Raw genomic sequence first — 24,910 nt, forward strand, 5'->3', positions numbered from 1 at the left:
ACAGAGAGGCGATCGAAACGTTTTCATTGTGATTGCATCGCTTCACTTTGGAAATCTGTGATAATTTCAAACACCACACAAGAATTATAATTTTACTGCTAAAGCTAAATTTAAAGTCAATGGCTGTGGAGTTTGGATTGTAAGTAACAATGTAATTAAAGTAAACTTTTATTTTTGGAGAGTGTTTTACTAAAATATCTCAAACAAGGTCTGTGGTAGTTTCCAAAGACTTGGAATAGGTTTTTTTTGCATATTTTACTCCCAGGCTTATATTTTAAAATGTCCCTACAGATACTGTATCTGTTAATGTTTGTGTCTTTTGTTTTAATGCTCTCTTGCATCATATGTTTGCTCATGAGTAAATGTGTGTGTGTGTGTGTGTGTGTGTTGCATTTCATTTGTATGAAGTGCTATATGAATAACTGAATTGATTGTTTGATTGCTAGCCCAATAGCTTCATCAGTGAAGCGGAGGGACATTGTTGGATTTGGGAGCATTGCTGTGTGGAAGGCTATTTCTGCCAGAAAATGTGAGGTGATCCTAGGGCTAAATTACAGTAACTCAAAAAAAGTCAGAAAAGTTGTGTATATCTCAAACATTTTAAGACATCAAAATTCTAAGTAAAAAGAGGTAATCGTGCGTCATCACAATTTTGATATTTTAATACTTGTCACTCATTTGATAATTTTTCTGTTATTGATATTTATGCAGGATTATGACCACAACGTTCAACCCCTTAAAGTATATGACTCAGAATTTACACCAAAAAAATCAAAATGATATAAGACCTTAAATAAATATTCCTGAAATATATTTGATTTGATTTTATTTTACAATGCATTTTTTTTCATCCACTGTTCTCCTTGTCATATTTTCCATATCATTGGATGTTCCAAAATGTACATAACACTTAATTTGGTGGGAATTTATATGCTGTTTTGCAAAAACAGAAATTCGGTGTTCAGCTCAGTGTTTGCCTGAGCCTGAATAAGACGTTGAACTGAACCACCACTGGAAACGTTTCAGATCACATTTTCACTAAATCGCTGGAGAAAAAAAAAAATGTGCCGATAAAACTCAGACACGACAAACTGCAGATTCAGATATTAATGATTAGTGACACAGATATCTGTGTGTTGAGCGCTAACGCCCGATAATAGCATGTTTTTCAACAAATATTTAAATCAAAAAGTGAGGAATTATAAAATGTATAGCTGAAATTGCTGTCCATAGAATAATGTAACACTAATGTAACACAGAGATCTTGACAATTCATTTCTGCAGGTGCCGACGGGAGGCGCGGCCGGCAGACGTACACGCGCCACCAGACGCTCGAGCTGGAGAAGGAGTTCCACTTCTGCCGGTACCTGACGAGACGACGGAGGGTGGAGGTCGCGCACGCGCTCCGCCTCACGGAGCGGCAGGTCAAGATCTGGTTCCAGAACCGGAGGATGAAGTGGAAGAAGGAGAGGGGGGCGACAGAGAGCGGCGCCCCGACGGCTGCTCCGGCGGCGGCCGACGGACGGGAAGAGGAGGCTGATGGAGAGGAGTGAGGCGGGATTCCAAACTGTCCAGCTACTCCCCATAACGGGTCAACGAGGTTGTTCACGTGCCGAACTCAAACGCCGCATCTCCGAACATGAGCATCATGTTATGTATTAGCTCAATGTGTCTCTTGAACCTGGAGAGAGGGTTACGTTTGATAGTTATGATCATAATTTACTCATCAGATTTATTTCCGTGAAGCCTCTAACACCACCCGTCAGCGGCCGGCCAGGTCCCGTAGAATCCGCAGAATCCTCCATGTGATGGGAGAATGGTCATCACCCGGCCTGCAGCAGAGAGGAAACAGTGGGAAACAGCAGATCTTATGGCTTCTGTGGACACGGAGCTCCTTGTTAGTGAAAACCGTGAATACAAAATGGTAAAGGGATGATTTTGCATTCTTTTTATTTATGTTCTATTTGTTGGCATTATCAGACTAATACACCTCCTCGGCTTTAGCTGAGGACACCATGGTTAACCAGGCTGTTAAAAACACAAAGCCCTCCTCCACTCACTTCAGATGTTTCTCTTTGCCCGGTCAACAAGCCAACACAGCTCCAGCTGTTGGAAAAAAAAGACCACATAATTACACTTCTTTAATAATCTAAATGTGAGACAGACCTTCTCTTTGGAAACGTATTTCTAAAGGAAACATGCTAAACCCTTTGAATGTTTCTTTTTTTTGTGTGCCTAAAACTGTCTTTTTACTGTATTTCCTCTGATCAGAATCACACAAATATTAAAAATCAGCCTTAAAATAAAACAATCCAGAATGTGACACTTGGGAGCCACCGTCAACAGTTTGTGTTTTGATTCGGTCTCTGATTGTATATGGATTATGATGCTGAGACACCTAATATGATTATGAATAAGTTGTTTCTGAACAACTGAGAGGATTTTTGATTAATTATGTAGTTTAAAAAAAAACTGTTGTGACTTTGATTAAGGTATAGTGACTTCCTCTCTAATGTGCGTTTGTTTATGGGGTGAAGTTAATGTGTCCCTTATCTTGTATGTAAATGATAATAATAATACAAAAATGATAACTGCAGTGAGCTTGTCCATTTTACTTGTGAATATTCCAAAACAGCAGCTGTTTAAGTATTGTGTTGGACGATATAAACCGCAAACACACAAATATCAGGGATAATGTCACAATTGCAATGCCACTCATCATTTGTGGTGGGAGGCAATAACTTGAAGATGTGGTTTTCCAAATCTGGATTAAGTGTCAGCTGAAATCTTTTACCCCAACAGCTCGTATTTCATCCCATTGCGATTCACCCTTTAAGCAGTTTCCGTTATCCGGCCAATGATATGAAATGAAATTAGCAGATACATTGGGTAAACATGGTGGCTTCGAAATGTCAAATTATCATTCAACAGCGGCAACAGCACATGTCACATATAGTCGTGTCAGGAAGTAGGGTTTCATATGTGACCGTTCACTCTCCATTGATCACCCACTTACTGTAAATTTTTCATTTAACACTTTTTTAAACAGTCTGTGAATCCGCCTCACACACGCGACCGAAGCCACGCGAATGGCTCAATCAACGTGAATTCTTCTCAGCACTGATGTTCTCATGTAAAATTTTAAAAAAAAGTTCGATCTACCACGACGTCAAGAAAACGTCGATTAGTTGAAGATACAAAAACATACAAACCGGACGTGTGCGCGTATAAGTGGAAATTCGCAATTTCTCAAAAAACATTTTTTCCACAACTACACTCTAATTAAAAAACATCAAAAACAATTACGCTGCCCTCTGTTAATTAAAGTTTCTCACCTCCGGAAAAGTGAACATTTCCAAATAAGTGTCGTTTTCAAATCACAGACTGAAGGAGTAATCATCCTTTATAGGGTTTCTTCTCTTTGACTGTAATCATTGCTGCCACACATTATAAACCCCGGTAACGAGAACTGGTGTGATCCAAACTCTCCTCACCTTGTTTACAGGTTTGAACGTATAAACGGGCTCCTCCCTCCCGCTGTTACAGCTAATAGCATTCGGCTTACATCTCTGGATGGACGCGGAGCGAAGTCATTACGAACGAGATAACCTCTGCGAGTTTTTGGATGAAAGCGTAGAGCAACTGCACAATCCAGGCATGTCGGTGTGTTGTGCGTGACGTGATGAACCTTTAACAACGAAAAAAGCAACTAAATAAGCCATTTAAAAATAATTATTTCATCGAATAGCCGAAAAGTATAAATGATGGGGGGGGGGGGGGGGGGGGGGGGGGGTAATCACTATGCACCGAGGGACTAGAAAATATAAGTAGAGATTGTGTTACTTTATTTTGTTAACTTTTTTCAAGCGCATTTTGCTATTCTTTTTTTTCAAGAAGTGGTAAATTGAATAAGTTATTGAAACTGTGTATCAATTGACATTGCGATAAAACCTGAATATACGTCAATGTCTGTACTTGTTGCAAACATTGAGACCAGACCCGTTTCCTCCACATCAAGACACCTTCACAGCTTCTTATTATAAAGAGTATATATAAGATATTTCATATATATGTATATATGTATATATATACATATATAAATATGACTGAAACATTTGCCGCCAGTGAAAATATGTGTGTGTGTGTGTGTGTGTTAGTGTATATATATATGTATATATATATGTATATATTTATACATATATATATATATATATATATATATTACCTGAGCAGTGGCAGTGCCAATCACGCAGGTCTGCTTCTACGACATTTGGTTTAACAGAAGATGAGAATGTCTGTCGAAGTCCTCGGCATAGACCACATGAAGTGGTGGAAGGCGTCGGTGGTTTGGGGCGCTGTTTATAACAGGTCTTAATGTCTTTATTGCGCAACATAAAAAGGGCCGGAAACCCAAATAAAAGCAGCAGCAGACACACATAGAAAGCCAGTGATCGGAATGTCGATTGAACCTTTGTGTGCCTCTTGTGCCGCTGCATTATTTCCCTGTTAATTTTTAACCTGGGACGTCAGCGAAGCAGCGAAGAGGAAGCGTTGGATCCGCGTCTCCTGCTCCTCCAGACACTGTGGATCTGTGGAGGTCACATTTAGGTCACTGGCGGCTTCAAATCATGGGTTTAGATAAGATGCAGACTAAATCTGCTAGCTTCAGACACAAATCCTCGATTATTTAAATTCTTAAATGTGAATTGAAGAAAACGGAAGAAGGCGGCAATCAATGCAGCCCGAGGAAACCATCCTTGTGGGAAACCCCATTCTAATCCTGCAGTTGGTTATACATGTGTAGAATTGGATCTATTGACTTCTAAAATTAGGCTGAATCCGGCTAGTTATGATTTTTTCACCATAATCGTCCATTGCTATTCGAGGATTCGAAAATTCATAATCATTGGGGTCAAGCTGAGAAAAAAAAACATGGCCTCCTGTCGTTCATGTGTGTTTTCACATTCCTACTATGTAGCACTGATTCGCATTCTATCGCATTCCTTTCTAAAGTTTTTTTTTTTTTTTACAAAAATCTCAGCACCCTGCGGCTCCGGGCCCGCAGGCCGTTAAAACTGTGACGCGTTGCCGCATTGCGAAATCGCTATTACGCACGAGTTTCGGAGGCCCTCTACAACGGGGGCTCGGCGGCCTGAAAGGTGCAGGTGATGCTGTTGCGTCTGCAGATCATCATGTGGTTCCAATTCACTATGTTCTCGTCAAACGGCGTTTGCTGCGTGTCTGCTCAGTAGATAAGAAAACATGGAAAGAGGACACCTCTGTCAAAGCTTTGGATCTTTTAGTAGGAATCCGTTAACGCAACACGTCTTAGCATCATATCAAGTATAGGTGACATGGTGATAGTGGTATTTTCCTGTTTCCATTCATGGAATCCATCATTTTCTCCCAACAGTGTCAGAACAGCGAACACCACCTTTGTTCCCTTTTTGCTTAATGGTGCAGCCATCAAAGGAACCAGGAAAACTCCCCCCCACACACACACACACACTGTCCCCGTACAGCAAGGCAACACCTAATGTCATGGAATCATTCTTTTTTTTACACCATCAAAGTCGAATTACTACCAGATTTTTAAATCAACGTCATTATCGTATGTTCATTTAAACTGTGACACATTAATAATAAAGTCTTTAAATGAAAATGCTTTTTTCATGATTACTATTTTACCTTATTGGGCTTAAAATATAATAGAAGCATTTGGAGGGTCATTTCTGACCTGCCTCATTCACATGCAAGTCTGTCATAAGCACGCACATAAACCAGTCTGCTGTAAACACACTGTTGAATTCAAACAGCACCAACGGGGATATTGAGGGATTTAAAAATAGGTAAACAGAAATCTCCGTTTCCTTTGTGCGTATTATTCCTTGGGAGCTGCCCGCCTGCTGGGTTCAGAGAGGGTGGATGGGGGAGAAAATGGCGGCGGAGAGAAGGAGAGAAAAGAGAAGGAGCGGGCTGCCCTGTCTGACGGCGCTCCGAGAAGAAATGCAATAAATTCCTTGTTGTTTTATGAAAATTTACAACTTTGCGATACAAGTTTATGAGTGGCCGCGCGCAGGGATTGGCCGACGGGGTGGTCATGTGGACGCGCTTAACGTGAACATGAACTTTTTTATGATTTCCCAAGCGGCTATATTGCTGCTGCACACCGCTCCGGCCCGAGCAGCCGCTGCTGCTGCTCCGCCGCTCCGCCCGGGGCTCGCGAGGCGTCGCGCGGAACCCGACGAAATGAACGCCCGGCTATAATTACACGGACTAGTTAATGAGAAGTCTAGTTGTGACTATGGAAACCGGCACGGGGAGACGTTGACAACAACCCCCCCCCCCCCTCTCCTCCGTCCGCCCCACAGCCCCCATCCCTCCTCTTACCCCCCTCCTCCTCCACCACCTTCTCCTCTTCTTGCTCTTCCTCCTCGCTATGGCTCCGCGCTCCATCTGGTCTCGTGCTGCCGTTTTACGCTACATCGAGGGGACCGAGGTGGGGACGGTACCGGCTGCGATGGGGCGAGCCGCGAGGTCCAACCCGACAACCACCATCCCGGATAAAGTCGTGCTTTTTTTTTTAAAAATAATTTTCTAAAATATGGCATTTTGTGTAATTTGTCACCGCGAGGATGGCGGTGACGCGGTGATGAAGATGACGACGGTGCTTTGACGACTGGGTGACAACGGGGGAATGCACACACGCACAGAGACACACACCCCTCCCCTCCCCCCTTACTCGTCCTCACCTCCTCGCGCCGCCACCCCATCCAATTACCATCCATCCATCCGGTCTACACACTGTAGGGCTGTCTCGTGCCATTCCGGGGTGCCTGACTTGCCTTGCACGCTGGACGCCGGAGCGAACTGCAGGTGCGCGGGGCTCGTGACAGATTATCAACAAACGGTAAGAGCCGCTCATGCACGTTCCCTCCTCTGGCAGCCCATGCGCACGCTGCTGCACACGCATTGCCAGAGGAGCAACACAAGTGAAATTGCGGAGCTGTGCTGTGACTGTGCCGCGTCTGCTTGGTGCACGGACGCTACAGAGGAGCTGTGTGTGACTCTCAGATTACAGCGCTTGCTCACTCGATCGAGCGGCATGATGGATTAGCCCGTCCACATGTACTCTCTGAGTGGTGGGATTAGCTACGAAAAGAAACGTCCTTCGTTTGAACCTCGGCTTTTTGAGGTCCAGGAGATTAGCTCACGTCTTTTTTTAAACGATTGCAGGGGGTGGTAAATAGCGAGATTGAACTTTGATGTGAGGGCATTCATTCAACAAACCCCAGATCTGGGTTTGTTGAATGAATGGTTGTGTTTATTGAATCACTAATTGTGATTGATTTTGAAAGACCAGAGTGCTGAGTTGGTGCATCTCACGGTTGTTTCCTTGTCTGATGTCTGATGTCTTGTTCAGCAGGCTTCACGTGCTACAGTGGAAGTAGCCTCGGTGCTCATCTGTCTCCTTTTGTGCTCTCCGTGTGTGTTATTGTAATTACTTCACTTCCAGATCTCAGTGGAAGAGCTTCCAGTTTCCTTCAATTGATTGACAGCGTGTGTGTGTGTGTGTGTGTGTGTGTTCAGACAGGAATGCTTTCTGTCCTGGTTCGCCCAGCCCACATTTATGACTTAGTTTCCTTTCTCATTTCCTCCGTGCGGTGCACAGCCTGTTTTTTTGTTATTCCCTGTACCTAACTGTGTACCCCCCCACACACACACACACATACACACATACACGTCTGCATGTCTGTCTGTCTTCTATGGTCTACAATTCCGTGTTGTCTCAAACAACACGAAATTCAAACACCTCCTAAGTGAATCCTTTCATACTAAATACACGCATGCATCTGATGGTCTTCCTGTAGTTTTGAGGACTCTCATTGGGATGACACATTTCCCAGAGCCCCTGTTCCAACGTCAACCATGAAAACAAAACAAAATCTTGCACCAACCCTTCAGCTAATCTCCATTGTGCCCATGACCTGAATGCAAAGTCGTAACCCTCCAACTACATGGAAGGTGTTTCTCGAAAGATTGATTATTTTTCGTTTAGTAATATTTTTACAACACTGTTGTGGTCACTTCTGTTCGTGTTAATTAGCCACACACAGAGCCAGGCGCCACCCCGGAACTGCTGGAATTCACAGGTACCTTTTTTCTTGCCAGTCTAATGAGACGCTGCCCGGGGCAGACACTGTCCCCGGACAACAAGCCAACTTCAAGTCAGACATGAGAGCATATATTCTCATTAATATCATCATCAAGTCGCAATAATACCAGAAATATAATAGTATAGTAGGCTACTGACAATAATAATAGTAACAACATATTTATATAGTGAAAATAGTAATAATACAATAAAATCATTATCAATATTATGACTATTATTGTTAATGTTATTATTTGTGTTACACACACATACATATATAATTCCCCTGAACTAATTATTCGACATCAAAGAGTTCATTATTATTATTATTAGTAGTAGTATTATAATTATTATAATTATTATTATTATTATTATTATTATTATTATTATTATTATTATTATTATTATTATTATTATTTATTTTTTTATTTTTATTTTTTGCACAGATTTCCATCTCCCACTGTATGTTTTCTGCTATGACTAATACAGACGCTCTCATTGCCTGTGCTTGTGCAGCAAGTAATAGAGGCTGTGTCGAGAGACTTCTTGGTGTTTATTAAGATCCTCCGTGGTAACCACGCTAGATGCCTGATGTGGAAATGTACAACATGAAATCTTCAGTATCTTTGGTTTTAGTTCAGCACACACACACACACACACACACACACACACCTTCCGCACACCACCACCCACGCTCAGTCTGAAGGTGACTAGGGACGAGCGCTGACACATTCCAGTGAATATCAGTAACACCTCCCTCTGTAAAGACTGCTCTCTTTTTCCTTGTGGAATATGGAACCTGGCCTTTACTGCAGATGCCTGACCAAAACCATATCTTTCTACTCAGTAGGAATTTGAAAATCGGTCATGTCACGTCGCTTCTTTTCCGAGACAATACATGAATAATAATGTTACAATCATTTATTATGAATACACAGTCACCAGTCAGACGCAGTCTGAGGAGACTGATTTGCCTTCAGTTCCGCTCGAAGTAACTAAATAGTAATGCTGACAAGATGAGCAGTCAGTGGCGGTAATGTTGGCTGAGTGTGTTTGAGTCTTCGTGCACAAACCCTGTCAACAAACTTGTTCACTGGCAACTTTGTGTTTGTGCCCAATGGTTTTAAAATCCTCGCTATGATATCTGCGCCTGCCCGCCACGGCACGGCACGGCTCAGAAACACAATTGCAGTCTAGCTGACGAAATAAATGTGTGAAGTAGTTCTTTGCTTTATTATCACGATACACACTTGTCTCAGCTACACTGGGTCAAGTTTAATTAAGGCGTAAAGGAAACAAAGACACAGATTTACGCCTTTAATATTGACCTTATGAAATAAGACAACTTCATTAATAAATATGAATGAATAAGTATCAAACTAGTCTCAGAGGATCTAACCTAGTCTACCACAATAAAGAGACGGGAAACAGATCTCAAATTTTACAATTTATCCTTTCATTTACCACGTTATTTCTGCTCATCCCTATACAGTAGCAATTATTATTGCAAAAATGATAATAAAAATTATAATTATTATAACATTTATATAATAAAAGCTAATAGCTCAATAACATGTATAATTCTTCATAGACTGATCCAAATTATTTACATCATTAGCTAGTTCTAAAATTGATTACGTTCTTTCTCTTTGTTAATGTGATTTTTGAGTGTTTGGACTGAGTCAAGTTTCATGCGTTTATTTATATAAATATGCAGATACTAGTCATATATCACACATCTGCATTAAAAGCATCCGCACAGATCAATGTCAGTCCATCATATGCGGGCAAACTATAAATCACATACAAGGCTCTTGTTGTTCTCCTTGAATACAATTTTGCAGTCGCAGGTTTACAGTCCAGACACAATTGAAATATAAATGTAACAACCCAAAAATACGATAAAATCTGATGTTTACAGCGTGACGTGTCAATAAATGACACAGACTGTGAGGAGTGAGGGGCCGGCTCCTCTCCCGGCTGCTCCAGGTCGCTGGATCGTGTGTGAAGCTCCAGCAGCGGTGGACACACTGACACAGGCTGCTGCCTGCCAGCGGTGCTCGGCTGTGAAGCCTCCCAGTAGCCACGGCGCGCTCCTCCAAAACGCTCTGGTGCCATCTAGCGTCGTTCTGACAGCAGTGGCAAACTCTCTCTCTCTCTTTCTCTCTCTCTCTCTCTCTCTCTCTCTCTCTCTCTCTCTCTCTCTCTCTCTCTCTCTCTCTCTCTCTATCTCTCACTCTCTCTAACGCACACACACACCCACACACGCTTTCCCTATGCATATTTTCATTAATCTGAGCATCTTAATACAACCATACACGCCGTGTATTTCCTACTAACTGTGTCTCTGTCGGTGTGTGCGCGCGTGAGGTCTTTGTTGTATTTGCAAACCGATGATGTGCCTGCAACTTTCCTTTGTTGACTTCCTGGGAATTAAACCAGACCGCTCTTGACGCACGTGAGCGTGTTTATAAGTGTGACGCGTCCATTTTGGTCTTTTGTCTCAATGGTTGTCTTTATCTGAGGTAAATGAAGAGAGATACAGATTACTGGCATGGCAGGAGAGACAGAGAGAGAGAGAGAGAAGGGCTTTTCTCTCTCTCCCCCTCCCTCTCCAAGGTTAGGCCTGGCTGCTGTTACACTGTGGGAAATGATGCATGGACAAAGCCAAACCTAAATGTGTGTGTGTGTGTGTGTGTGTGTGTGTGTGTGTGTGGCACGCTGTGCCCAAGTAAACAGAAGCTTAGTATGTAAAATGTGGTCAGGGTCGCTGTTTCGATCAACAGAGGCAACCAGCGGCCTTATTGTATGCCTGCGGGCGTGTGTGCATGCGCGCGCACGTGTGTGGTAAGTGTAAACTAATAACTCGTCCTTGCTCTGCGACTTCATCATCTTTACTGGCGCTCATCTGCAGATCTGCTGTTCAACCCCCCAAATATATGCACTCAGATGTGGGTGTGTTCATTTGTGCGTGTGATCATTTCAAAACGGCTGTTGTGGAGGGACGGCTGGGGGGGGGGGCAGTAGTCCACAGTGTTGTCTATGATTCATGGCCCCAGCATCATCTGACTTTAATCCGGCGTTCAAAATCAACAACAGTGCATTAAGATCAGATGGAAAATCAATATCCCCCCCCCCCTTCTTTTCCTTGCTCTCTCATCTATATCTTTTCTTCTTGACATCCGAGCACCGTGATTAGATTTTTTTGTGTGGCGGGAGATTATGATTATTTCAGTACCCGAAGGGAATTCCACTTCATTATTCAAATGCAATTTCCAGGCGGTGGAACTTTTTTTAGAATATTTGGTATTAACGGCATCGACATAAAGTTGTACACAGTAATAGTTGTAGAAGAAAACATTAACATAAATAACGTAAATTAACAGCATGTAATAATAATAATAATAATATCACATAAGTGATTTGCTTTAGTTGTATTAAAAATGCAATAGCAATAATAAATCGTTTGGTTCAATGATTTATGTTGCTAATACCACAACATCTTCCGATGAATAGTTTTACTGAACTAAAATCTTTGTGAACACATGCTATGACGCACACCTGCATGTGCGCGTGTCCGCTTCATGCATGTTTACCAGGAACTCAGAGGAAAAACACGCGGCCCTCCCCGTGATGCTGCATTCATCCGCCCGTTAATTGTTAACTCGTCCCGCAGCGCTGCTGGGGCTGAGGGCCTCGCATCCACCGGTAACAGTCCGGTGAGCTGACCTGGAGCACGAGCTCACGGTGCCGTGAAGGACACAAGGCAGCCGGCTCGAACTGCCTGGAGACGATTAATACATTAAAACTAGACAAAAAAAACCAAGAAACCACTGCTCATGCATTTTCTTTCTGTTTGTTATTAACTCGTGCAGGTGAGGTCAGTCAGCGCACTCACGCACACACTCACGCACACGCAGAACCCCCCCCCCACACACACACACAAACTCCATGTTATCGGTGGAGTTGGATATATATATATATATCCAACAACAATATATATATATATATATATATATATATATATATATATATATATATATATATATATATATATAAAATATTAACTGGTGATTATTCCATAAGATTTTGAATCGTTCTGCATTTATGTATATATAGCTCACTGGTGAGTTTTTATTTGTGGGCCTTATTATTCCCCTAAATTGAATAATAGTTTATATAGGTTTATTTTCAGGTTTTATATAAAGTGTGTGTTAAAAGATAGTAAAACGGTATTTCTTAAATGATAACAGTAGTATGAATCCTACCTCCCCGTCCAGCCGATGAAAGAATACTTGGCAAAATTGAAGATTTGAAGTTGTTCCTTAAAGGAAAAAAAGAGACACACGTGTCAGTTAGTTAATAAAAATAAACATAGACAACCAAGACAATAAAAATAATTTCATAGACAGTTCTTGTTAAAAATAATGAGAGAAATGCAGGTGGTTCGAGCTTTTTGTCGGGCCTGGAATGAGGCTCAGATGTGTGCGCTAGTGTGTGCAGCACAGCATATTTGTTTATCTGCAGTTTGCTGCAGGCCTGTTTTTCAGTTCGCCACCATTCCTCGGACTTTACAAGGAGTCATAAACGGTCATAAAGCCATAAAAGTCCCGAGGTCTCTCCCTATCCCTCTCTCCCTCACACACACACACACACACACACACACACACACACAAACATATGCGCGCACGCACGAGGGTAAAATAGAGCAATAAAGCTATAAAGCGGCAGTCTCACCCCTCCAGCTTTAATTGTCGATAATCTCTGAAGTTGTTCAGATTCCTGGAGTTCCTGCAGCAGCTCGCAACTGTTTACACTGCAGTTCCGTCACAGACATACCGTCTGATTTACTGCGCAGGAATAAAGTAGACTGTTAAACATAAAAACCTGCCACAAGCAATTATTATACCATTCTCACACTTTTTAATCCTAATAATAATTACAATAAAATGCATAATTACTATTGTTGAAATAATAACAAAACAGTAATAATAGTATCAGCTGTGGTGTTTCATAACGGGAGAGACATCTCAAAACATTATCCTTTACCCTATATTTCCTTTCAGCCTACTGAGCCGAATGTTCCAAATTACAATTTGTGTTAAATTATTATGGAGTACTAAAAATGGAAAACATGATGTAAACGAATAGCCCCTACATTTTAGGGGCCAGCTCCCAGCTCCACAAAACTGTTTACCTATGGCGAGCAGTTAGGCTCCAACGTGGTTAATCTAGTGTGTTAATATGCAGGAGGAAACACAACACGGACACAGCACCGTGTTCATCTATGAGCCGATCTGTTTCTGCTGTCTCCTTCACTCTCTCGAACACAAACAGCCCTCTCCACCCGGACACACTCCCTGTTTCCGATTCTTTCGTTCCCGGTCTCCGTTTCCGCCGCTCGATGACGTTAAGCCGCGCCGAGTCTCCCAAACCCGGACACACACCTGCAGACGACCAAGCAGCCGCCCGCTCCCGACGCCGCGGCTCGGCTGCACACGCGGACCGGGCGCATGCGGTCACATGTTGCCGTTGGCCCTCACATCCAGTGGAAAGTGGCAGTTAGTCATATTAGCCTTATTCCACAGACAAAAGCCTATTTAAGCTGATTCGATTGAGGGTTAATTATGGTTTGCCTTTTTAGCATGAGTCGACGCGTTAAAACACATCACGGCCCATATCTTACCTCACTGACAAACGTATCACCACTGAACTGTGATTTGAGCCTAGGCCTTGTGTTGTATGTATATGTATGTAACCTAAATGTTTAAATAGCATTTAAGGTGGGAGCATGCCACCTAATGTAAATAATCCACACCTGTCGTCGAGTTTCATTTGTCTGTCAAATAGTATGATCAGCAAAAAATGAATTGGATAATTCAAATACTGAAGTAAGTCGGGGCATTATTATCATAACAGCTTACCCTCCATATTAACTTATGCCGAGTTATATTACAGCATTTGTTAGAAACACTCAGAGCTCACCTGCCAGGCCTGACATTAAAATGCAGCACAAGTTAAACACGTTCTTCACAGCATATCAATCTGCGCTAGTGTTACACAGATTGAGCTCATCTAATACTGCCCCCCCCCCCCCCCCCTTGCTGAGATCAGACAACACAGATTTTATGCCAAAGCCACAATCACGTCCAGACCGCGCTAATGTGTATAGGGCTGTAGTATATGGTATTACCGTCCAGTGTGTGGATCCCAGGCTGTAGGCCATGCCTGTCCTGTCCCGACTGTTAGAGCTCTCATTAATGATTAAACCGCAGCCATCTCAAACACAATGCTGCTGCTTCCCGTTCCCACAAAGCGCGGAGGAAACGTAGCGTCCTGCCAGAGAGAGGGAGAGAGGGGGTGAGGGGTGGGGGGGTCAAAATGAAAGTTAGAAAGAGAGATTCTCCATCTGTCTGAGTGATCCTGCACAGATAGAGATTAAACTTATTGTCTGGCTCCCTGCTCTGAGTGACTGTTACTTTTTTATAATACGAGGGAGAGAGAGAGAAGGGGGGGGGGGGGGGAATGCGCAGTAAAGTAAAAGTAAAAATAGAGTCTTTGTCTGTGTTAGTCAGTCGGACAGTCTGCAGTTCGGCCACGCAGACAAGTCCGAGCCTGTAGGGGAAACTCGGAGGAAAGACACAAAGAGGGAGACTTATTTATGGCCGCGATTATTTTACGACCCCAGCGACACAAACTCCGCTTGTAAGTGCGAATGAAAAGCAGGCCGGGATAGCTCCTCTTTTCTTATAACCCCCCGCTCGTTTCTGTCTTTCTTTCTTGAGAAAAAGACGTGGTTGTAAAATAACCAAATCATCCTTAACATTTCTGTAAGTCAAAGTTTAGTAGTAGTAGTAGTAGTAGAAGTAGTAGTAGTTAGTCACGAAGTTAGTGTGTGTGTGTGTGTGTGTGTGTGTGTGTGTGTGTGTGTGTGTGTGTGCGTGTGCGTGCGTACGTGCGTGTGTTGCGAAACCAGCAACAATTTTACTTTCAAATGTTGGTTTTATCTATCATTTAAAGACAATTAAAATTAGCCACAATTGCACCACAATATTATAACAATAATTGCGGTTAGAAAGTGTTTTGTTATTTGTTTCTTTTTCGTGTAGCTACTTAAGTTAGTAGTAAAATATTTTGGGATTCAAAAAAATATACATAATGAGTGTTTCAATGGTCAATTTACAAAACTAAACTAAAAACATGTCTCTGTTTATGTAATGGAGATAGCTGCTTGAGTTTCTTTTTTTACAGTTTCATGTATAGTTTCACGTGTAATATTTTGTAACCGTATTTTTAATTATGTTGGTATTTAGTAACATAAACGTGAGGAATTTACGCCTATTTTGTAATTTGTATTTCATATTAATTATTTATAATAATGAAAAATATTCAAATTAGGCGAATATATACCTTGGGACTGTAGTATTCGGCTAAATGTAAGGTGTTATATATTTCACTTGGATATGTGCAGATTTCTGGCGCGAGGCTATAATCAGGGCTACGGAAACGGCAAAAGACTGTTTATTTTCTTCTTCTCATTACACACGTCAGTCTAATCAGTGTTACACAAGAAGAAAATAATAATTCACCGCACACGTTGATCCAACCTGCTCCTGGAACACCTCAACGGTCCACAGATCCGGGATCCGGTATAGTGTAGCGTTCACACGGCAAAACACGAGGCGTTCACCCGGGTTATTTCTCATCAATAACACATCCACATCAGATCATGTTCAGCGAATCCCTCCCAGATTACCAGTTATCCATCTGATGGAGAACATAACCGCGGTGAAAAGGTCTGTGGTGGGAAGGGGACACACACACCTCCCCTCACTGTCCGGGGCAGGGGGCGTGTGGGGGGCATAAATCTGCCCACCAACCCAAATCCTACCAATTACATATTTACAAACACCTCAGTTATAGACGTGCACGGATCACATTATATTGTAGACTGACTCACATCCGCACCACACGCGCGCGCGCGCATGCACGGGATCCGTGCTCGCCCTCGGCTGTGATTTACGCGCGCCATATTCATTTTAACGCGGTCGGTATTATCTGCAAAGCACCGGGAATATGTTTTATTATTCGGTTGCCTCTGGTGGTGCAGAAGCAAACCAGCCCCACCACCCTCTCCTTCTCTCTCAGGGAGGGCGCGCGTGCGTGTGTGAGTTTTTGTTTTGTTTAATGGGTTTTAACAAAAGACGGAAGAAGACACGCGGGGAGAGTGCGCGAATCAATTTAACGCGCGGAGGACCCCGATGTGATTGCGCAATCTCACCGGGAACCGGAGGAAGATTAGAAAGAGAGACTGAATGAGAATTAGGAAGAGAGAAAGGGAACGGGAGATTGAAGAAGGGAAATAGGAAAGGAGGGGAAGGAGGGCGGTAGGACCCCCCACCCCCGACCCTTTCCTCTTGCCAACGAAAGGAAAAGGGGCGAACGAATGCCAGACACAGAAGCTCCCCATTGGTCAGTGTGAGGTCAGCTGGTCTCTACCTCCCCCGTAATATCCCTCGTCACCCCATCCCGTCTTCTGCGTGCACACACACACACACACACGCACACGCACACACACGCTCGCCCTCTCTCTCTCTCCCTCTCTCTCTCTGTCCCATACTGGCACTCAGCCACCCAGATACCCCCACCCACCCCCTGTCGTCTCACCCTCAGCCTCCTCACCCCCTCCTCCCAATCTGTGATAAACTAAGTGATAGCAGCAGCCCGTCGGACTGTCGGCTATAAAACACAACAAATCATAAAGTGCAGGCAGGGGAAGGCAGAGGCAGGAGGAAGGGAGGGAGAACCGTTAGCCGTTAGCCGTTAGCCTCCATCTACTCCTCCTTCTTCTTCATCGCCGAACGTTGTTGTTGTGTTTGTTTCGTTCCCTCCTGTCCTCCCCTTTCCTCTTCTTCTCCTCTCCTCTCCTCTCCTCTCCGCCGCTCTTCTCCTCCTTTTCTCTTGTCTTCCACACTTTCTCCCGATGAGCTCCTATTTTGTCAACTCCTCTTTCCCGGTGACACTACCGGGTGCGGGTGGAGGCGCCCAGGCGGCGGAGTCGTTCCTGGGTCAGATCCCGCTCTACTCGTCGGGATACGCCGCCGACCACCCGCTCAGGCACTACCCGGGGGCAGCAGCCGTTACCGCTGCCGCGGCCGTGGCTTACGGCGCGAGCGGAGTGCACCAGGAGAAACCCTACACTGCGTCCAGCTACTACCAGCAGGCGGCCAACGGAGTGTATGGCGGGCACCGGGCGGCGGTGGCGGCGGCGGCGGCGGCGGCGGCGGGTGCGACCGGAGCCGGCGCCTGCGACTACGCCACGGCGGCTGCGGCTGCAGCGGCAGCCACGAGTTTCTACCGGGACAAGGAGCACCCGTGCAGCCTGGAGGAACACCAGCTCGCGCTGAGCCAGGACGGCATGCACCGCAAAGCGGAGTGCGCGGGGCTGAGTGGCAAGGGGCTGTTCGGTGAAACGATGGACGACAAACACGCGGCGTCTGCCCCCGTTTATCCGTGGATGCAGCGAATGAACTCGTGCAACGGTGAGTGTGTCTCCCTCTTCCTCTTCCTCCTCTGCTCCTCTTTCTTGCATATTTTATGATCCCGTCATAAAACTGACGTTTGTTTCCGCTGTCAGCCCCTCTGCTCTCTCTGCTTCCTCCTCCTCCTCTCCCAGTAGCTGCTTTATGATCCTCCGTTTGTTGGCCTGTCAGTCAGTCATGTGCTCGGTATTTTATTATCCGTCATAAAAACGGGTTTGTTTGGGTTTTAGCTCCTGTTACTGTATGTGACCTGCTGACCGGTGCTGCTGCCGAGGAGGGCTGAGAGGGTCGGAGGGGAGGAAGCCATGTCAGAGTGTTGCGGGTGAAAACAAGGAACAGATTAAGAGGAAAGATAAGAAACTAATATGTTCAAATTTTCCAATTTTAATATTCTTTCTGGCTCGCTGTCCACATTCGAGAAAAAAAAAATCAAAATTACCCATCACCACCTGACATTGAAGGAGAAAACATTTTCTTTTCCTTTTGCAAACTGTTGAGACATTTAGAATGCCAATGACAGCTCCAGCTGCCACCGCTTTTCCCCTTGTCTTATCTCACACGGAGCCTAAACTGTAAAACCTTGCGCCGTTTATTCATAAACCAACATATTAAATATTATTACAGTCAGGCGTGACGCTGCCAAGTTCGGAGAGAATGTGAGACGCGCAGGGACAGTTTATTGGAAGGGGGGGGGGCGATTTGATTTATTTGACTCCCAAAATAAGCACAAGTGAGCCCTGTTTTATTCTGCTGTGAGCAAAAGGAAGTACACATTTACTGTTCCGATTTGCTGTACTGGATAGTCTAGTGTCTTTGTTTTAGGGAAAAAAACGGGCCTGTTGAGATGTTATAGCCCAGTGTTGGATAATAGAAGCCTGCTGTTGTACAGATCCCTGCAGGACACTGCGCGTCATGACAGATGAGGTGGAAACACGCAAAGAAAGACACAGGGAATAAAATCGGAGCGCGGCCTATAAATGACAGTTGAAGACGTAAATGGCAGCCTGGGAGAGAACAGAGTGGCAGAGGGAAAAACCCTGAGTGCCCCGCCGTAATCCGCTGTGGCTGAGTTTTCATTTATGGTCATTTAGATGTTGGACGCGTGCCCCTGAGAACTGTGCGCCTTCACGCGCGGGGCTGCAGCTCAGATCGATACAGAAACCGAAGCTGCTAAACTGACAACATGGCGATTCGTTTCTGCCACCGGGAGCCAAAATAGGCGAGTGACTGTGAGGATGTGAGGACACCGAAGCCCCCGAAACTGATCTTCACAGGGGGTGGGTGGGGGATGTCCGCCGAAATTGCATCGTCCGTCACTGTGCAGCTGACTAATGTTATTACTGTTTATTATTCTTATTATTGTATTTAATGTAGCGCCAACCGGATTTGGATCTGGAACAAGGCGTTTCTGTTTTCTGCGCTGAATATTGCTATTCACAGCAGCAGTATCAAAAACTCATTTTTTTATACAGTACAGTACTGTATGTGTGTGTGTGTGTGCGTGTGTATACAGTAGTCTCTCTCTCTGTATATATATATATATATATATATGTATATGTGTGTGTATGTGTGTGTGTGTGTGTGTGTGTGTGTGTGTGTTTATTTGCTTACACACAGGGCTAAACTCAGTTAGACTGGTCTAGACATTTCATTCATTCCCTTTCATTGAAACTGTAACTATAACTGAGCTGGAGTCTGAAGCAGCTCAATGCAAGAAAACGCAGATACACTATTTGACAGATATTGTACAGTATGTGAATGAACAGATACACGACACTGTCTGTATTTGAATGACAGCTAGATAAAGAATGTTTTTTTTCTCAGCTGGAAAGCGAGGCATTAATACTGAAAAATGAAGTTAAAGCGTCGAATAGAATAGAAAAAAAAATAGAATGGAATGGAATAAAAGGGCCCACCTTGAAGGTGAGTCACGCGCTCTGTGTCACCAGGTACAGCCTTGTGCTCGGTTGATCTGGGTTGAAGTGTAACCCTCTCGGTGTCTCTCCTTTTCTCTCCCAGGGACCTTCGGTAGTCCCGGGAGGCGCGGCCGACAGACGTACACGCGCTACCAGACGCTCGAGCTGGAGAAGGAGTTCCACTTCAACCGGTACCTGACGCGGCGGCGGCGGATCGAAATTGCGCACGCTCTCTGCCTCACGGAGCGGCAGATCAAGATCTGGTTCCAAAACCGCAGGATGAAGTGGAAGAAGGAGAACAAGCTGATCAACTCATCCTCTTCCTCCTCGTCGTCCTCCACGGTGAACGGTGCAGAGGAAGAGGAGAAACGGACGGACTGAAAGAGAGGATGATGAAAGAATATATAAACTGATGTAAGAAACGTAAAAAGAGGAAGAGGAGGATGGATGCGAGGACATGCCTGTTGATTCCTCCCCGCTCCAATCGCAAAGTTCGTCCAGACGTGTCTGGTGTGAAAACTCTGTTAAAAAAAGTAGACAACATTTCCTTCCTTTTTTTTTCTTTTTTCTTTTTTACCTGAGGAGGGATGAGGGAAGAAAGAGGGAGAATAGAAGTCCCATCTATTGCATCCGACTTCTTCTTTGGGCTGTGTCTGCCTCTCTGTCTAATACTGGGAAATACTTTTGAGGGAGAAGGAGCCGCCAGACTCTGGAAAGTTCATCAGAAAACGAGAGGAAAGACAGAGAAATGGCGTCATAAAAAAAGAGAAAGAGGGCGACGGTGTGGCAGGCGATGGCATTGTGTTACAGAAGACAAAAAAATACAGCAACCGAATGGTGACGAGTTGTCCGCAGACACGAGGTCTTGTTGCATTCCAAGAAAAAAACATAACTTTTTAGTATTTTAGTTTTTATTTTATTTTATTTTATTGTTTGTGTTAAATGTACTTGCGATCTGTCAGGCACTTGCTGTGAAGCTTCGGGACTCGGAACCCCCCCTCCCCCCCCCTCAGCCCCTCACCCCCAAACCAAATTATCTTATTTTGTAAACTTGTCGTGTGTATTCTACCTTCAAACAAGCCCACACACACAACACGGGGGCTATGTGAGAAAGTGTGTCTGTCATAACGGTGTTCATATTTAAGCTGTATAGAAATAAGCGAGGAGAAATCACCGTCTAAGGTGAAAGGATGTAATTGGGGGTGGAGGGGTAATTTAACCTGTCCACCTGTTTTACTTTTCCAGTATTTGATGGGGAGGAGTGGGCGGGGTGGGACGGGGTTTAGCCTACTGATGTTATTCGCCAAACTACCTAAAACGTTCAGGAAAATGTATATTTTAAGGATTTTTACATTGATTGTTTATGTTAATGTCTCTGTCAAGTAATTGCGTATTATACTACCTATGAGAAATCCTCAATAAAATGTAAACAAACGATAATTTGTCTTTTTTTTTTTTTTTACCTTTTTTTTGGGCTGCTGATAAATGATTTGTTAATTTATCCAAGCCTCGACGTGCTGTGACATTTCAGTTCTGCGTCCGAGAGCAGTAAAAAAAGCTTTGATTTTTATGATGTAATGGCTTACTTACGGCCGCGCTCGAGACCCATAAACCTTTCAGCCTCTTTCACTTGTGAGTGTGGAACAGACGCTCACATATTTACGGCGTGCGAGGCGAAGCCGGAGCCGTGGGGGCCATGTCATGAGCGCGCGAGCCGCGGTCCGGAGAGGAAGTGACAAGGGGCGCGAGCTGCGGCCGCTGGACTGAACTAATTGATGACCAGACCAGAGGGAGAGAAAGTTGATCTGTCCTCGAGCCGGCCAAACAGACACGTCAAACACACACACACACACACACACACACACACTTACTTCACACAGACAAAGTGGACAATGTCCTCGTGACCCTTTGAACTCGCCGTGTCCCCTGCGTGACCGGCGCGCGAGCTCCGCAACTCTGCGGCAGCGCTTGGCCTGGCTCTCGCTCGTGCGCAGGCGCGAACACAAAACGCCTTCTTCCTACATTGTCCTCTGTCCGTCCGGTTTTCAGCACTGTTGACACGGACACAAACACGGGGGCGCATTAACGAAGCATTAGCATCGACACATAAATAAACAGGAGGCCTGCCTTTAGGCTGTCAATGCATCATCGGCTACTCACACTAAGCCCCCCTGGACACTTTATATTTATAAAATCGACTCTTCGAAAAGATTAAAAATGGATTGAATGTAATTTTATGTTAATACTTCAACTTATAATACCCAAGACCAATGTGTATTTAAAATATATATATAATCTAGGAACCAAAAAAGCACAATTACTTTAAAACGTTACTATAATACTATTTCGTCTGTATGACTTTATAGTTGGAAAGAGACTACCACTGCATTGAATGTTTAATTAGGTTTTTTTCTTCATACTAGCGTGTGGAGAAACCCACACCAGCTCATTCCCCGCCATCCTGCTCATGTGCTTACTGTAGTGAGCCGGAGTAGACATATTCAGTTTGCCAATAAAGGCCAGTTCAGATATAGGACATGGTGCCAATGTGATATATGGCATGGGCTGTCGGTAAATAGCCTAATGGGAAAATGAAACATATTGTGTGTGTGTGTGTGTGTGTGTGTGTGAGAGAGAGAGACAGTGGCAGTAACTTGAGATTTAAGATGGGTTATTGCAGTGCAGCACGGGCTGAGATAATCACTGTTGTTTAGCAGTGAGAATGTTCGATAACAGAAAGCGACTTTGAGTCACCGCCAAATGATCCCGGTGAAATATGATTTGGTGCTGTTTGAGCAGTGAGACTGGCGGAGGGTTTGACCCGGTTTGTGCTTCTCCTTTCGGCTCTGACCAGACCCGGGATACTGATTTGTTCCCCCCCAGCGAGAGTGTCGGCGGTGAAGTGAACTGTATGCTGGCAGATGTTCTACGTTAAACACAATGGAAATGGCTTCACTGAGACTCAGGGGGCTCACTTTACTGACACACACCAACTGCACACTGGGTCTGGGAGAGCACATCGGTTTAGTGCGTTTCATATTTTGAGAGAATAACGTTACGGTTCTTCATACGGTCCAACTTTGTCTGCTGGAAATTGTGTTTTAAACCATTTTGAAAAGTTTTTCAGGATTTGGAAAAGCTGCTTCGCGTTACACTACGACTCTGGGCTGGGTGCATGTCTCACGGTTTGTGAGACAGAAACAAATCTGTAACAATTTAACTGCAGCTGAAGTATCAAAAATTCTGAAGCTTGTAATTGTAGTAATCAATGTAGTTGATGGTTTTTGTCCATAAGTAAGAGGAAGCAGATTCAGATTGTGTTGCTGCAGCTCCAGCACCTTGCTCTCACAGGATTCAACCCTCAATCGTGACCATCCTCATAGCCATGGGGCAAACACCAAAACATAAAAAAAAAATAAAAAAAATGTGTAGGAAACACATGAGGACAGGTACATTAATAGGATTTAATAAACATAACATACAAATTGTATCCAACTCAAGAGTTAGATGCCGTGTTATTTCTTTTATTCTAAGCTAAAAACCTAAATTAATTGCAGCCAACGACCTCTGTAATCTTAAAAGCATGGAATTTGTTTGGATCAAAATGGTCAGCGGGTTGTTGCATGGTACAAATAGTCCGCGAGATGGTGGAAATCTATATATAATGAGGGGAGTGTGTTCAGAGGTGTGTGCCAACTGGGTCAGTGCCTCCTCATGCCTGTCCCGGCATTCCTGGCACATGTGGGGTTCTGTATTTTTAAAGACCCTTTCAATCTCCACTTAGGCCAACGGTTGACTGATTTAGTGTAGATATCAAAAACTCTTGTGGCTTAAAATCTGTTTTGTGGATTTGGGCCCTGCGTTTCTGCCTCGTACAGCAGTTTTTTTTTATTTGCCCGCTCATTTTGGAATATTCAAGATGATTTCCATTCCAACTACTGGTTCCTCTCGCTGATGCTGTGTGCGCTAGCAGCTGAGTAATCTGAAATATGGCCTGCAACTGGAGCATATGCATACACACACGCACACGCACAAGCACACACACACACACACCCCTGCTGAGCGCACTCATTTGTATCATTTCACCAAAAAGATCTGGAATTCTTCATCTGTCCCGTGTTCTAGCATGTGTGCGCCTCAGTGTGTTGTGTATGTGTGTGTGTGTGTGTGGTGTGTGTGTGTGTGTGTGTGTGTGTGTGTGAGTGTGTGTGTGTGTGTGTGTGTGTGTGTGTGTGTGTCAGAGTTACAATGAAATATGTACACCAGAGTGCATACGGAGGCCTACTACAATAACACGCGCACATACAACACTCAGACACATAGAGGCACCTATGGCTGAAATGTATCCCAGTCGGGGAATCAACAAATCATAAATCAACAGATTTCCATCCACTTCGGACATCACAGATCGGGTTTACCATTCCTCTGCAGATGGGGGGGGGGGGGGGGTGTAAAAGAATAAAAGAGACAGCCAGACAGAAAGTAAGAAGAACAATTGTAGGTGACAATGACTTTTGTTTGGTTTGGACAAAGTCATTAGGTTTTGGTCATTGTAACAATTTGTTTGAGTACATCCAAGTTTCATAAAATATATCCTAATACACTATGATATCGATGGTGGAGGAGCATTTTGCATGTAGGCCCGCAGCGGGCCGGACTGTAAGACTGTAACAACTGTAAAACAATAACGATGGCTAAATAAAAATCACTTCACGGATACTTTTGATGGGTGCAAGGTAGATAAATTAAATGTGGGTCATTTTCTTTTAAAAACAATGTGTGAGGGAGGCTTCAAGCGGCCCTGAATGCATCACAGTATATTTTCAAAGCGGTTATGGGGCCACAGACTGACACAATAATGTGTTTGCTCACAGTCGTGACGTCTGACATATAATTTGCATGTTGATATTACTGTTGTTAAAGTCGTCGTTGTTGTGGTTGTTGCTGTTGCGGAAGACATCAGCATCAGTATCTAGCATTTTTACCAAGTTGAATATTCCACTATTACCTGATTATATTATTTACTACGGCTCCTCGTCCACAGCTTGAGCAAAGGTGTTTGAACGGGCCCGCGAGATGCGACACGTGCAGCGGGAGGGAGAGAACAGTTCGGACTCTTTTTTTTCTTGACTCTGTACTTTCTTGCTTTCTGTCTTTTTAATTGGTGCAATAAATTATGTTCGCAGTAGGTGGCGCTCTGAGCTCACCCCCGGCACCTCCAGCAGAGAGAGAGAGAGAGAGAGAGAGAGAGAGAGATAGCGCTACCCCCGCCCACCCCTTCATCATTAGAAACCTCA

General features: G+C 44.1%; 2 protein-coding genes and 1 long non-coding RNA gene across 6 annotated transcripts in view; 2 read left to right on the plus strand and 1 right to left on the minus strand.

Moving 5' to 3' along the window:
* Window positions 1–2,323, plus strand: part of hoxb7a (homeobox B7a) — a 6,541-nt gene extending 4,218 nt beyond the window's left edge. The window contains exon 2 of the mRNA XM_035616294.2: window positions 1,285–2,323. Coding sequence (XP_035472187.2) covers window positions 1,285–1,553 — 269 coding nt within the window. The 3' untranslated portion in view covers window positions 1,554–2,323. The remainder of the gene's footprint in view (window positions 1–1,284) is intronic.
* Window positions 648–16,672, minus strand: LOC118289349. Of its 4 annotated transcripts, XR_007029887.1 has the most exons (6): window positions 15,745–16,672; window positions 14,349–14,491; window positions 12,893–13,005; window positions 12,424–12,479; window positions 2,061–2,106; window positions 648–1,832 (listed from the first exon to the last, which is right to left on the minus strand). It is a non-coding gene; the product is annotated as an uncharacterized LOC118289349 (long non-coding RNA). The 4 variants fall into 4 exon arrangements; XR_004786054.2 differs by lacking the exons at window positions 648–1,832; window positions 2,061–2,106 and adding an exon at window positions 9,460–11,939 and having other exon boundaries at window positions 15,763–16,669; XR_004786053.2 differs by lacking the exons at window positions 648–1,832; window positions 2,061–2,106 and adding an exon at window positions 9,460–11,939 and having other exon boundaries at window positions 15,750–16,669.
* Window positions 16,673–16,734: 62 nt separating this feature from the next.
* hoxb6a (homeobox B6a) lies at window positions 16,735–21,048 on the plus strand. Its single transcript, XM_035616291.2, has 2 exons — window positions 16,735–17,697; window positions 19,717–21,048. Exons 1-2 carry the CDS (start codon window positions 17,139–17,141, stop codon window positions 19,992–19,994), a joined length of 837 nt encoding a protein of 278 aa, XP_035472184.2. The 5' UTR covers window positions 16,735–17,138; the 3' UTR covers window positions 19,995–21,048.
* Window positions 21,049–24,910: the final 3,862 nt, after the last annotated feature.

Source organism: Scophthalmus maximus, chromosome 17, assembly GCF_022379125.1.
Source record: "Scophthalmus maximus strain ysfricsl-2021 chromosome 17, ASM2237912v1, whole genome shotgun sequence".
In the NCBI taxonomy this organism is placed as follows: Eukaryota; Metazoa; Chordata; class Actinopteri; order Pleuronectiformes; family Scophthalmidae; genus Scophthalmus; species Scophthalmus maximus.

Coding starts and splice junctions, on each gene's coding strand:
- hoxb6a (XM_035616291.2), top strand. CDS start 17,139: ATGAGCTCCTATTTTGTCAACTCCTCTTTCCCGGTGACACTACCGGGT. Junction 17,698..19,716: donor GCGAATGAACTCGTGCAACG/GTGAGTGTGTCT, acceptor TTTCTCTCCCAG/GGACCTTCGGTAGTCCCGGG.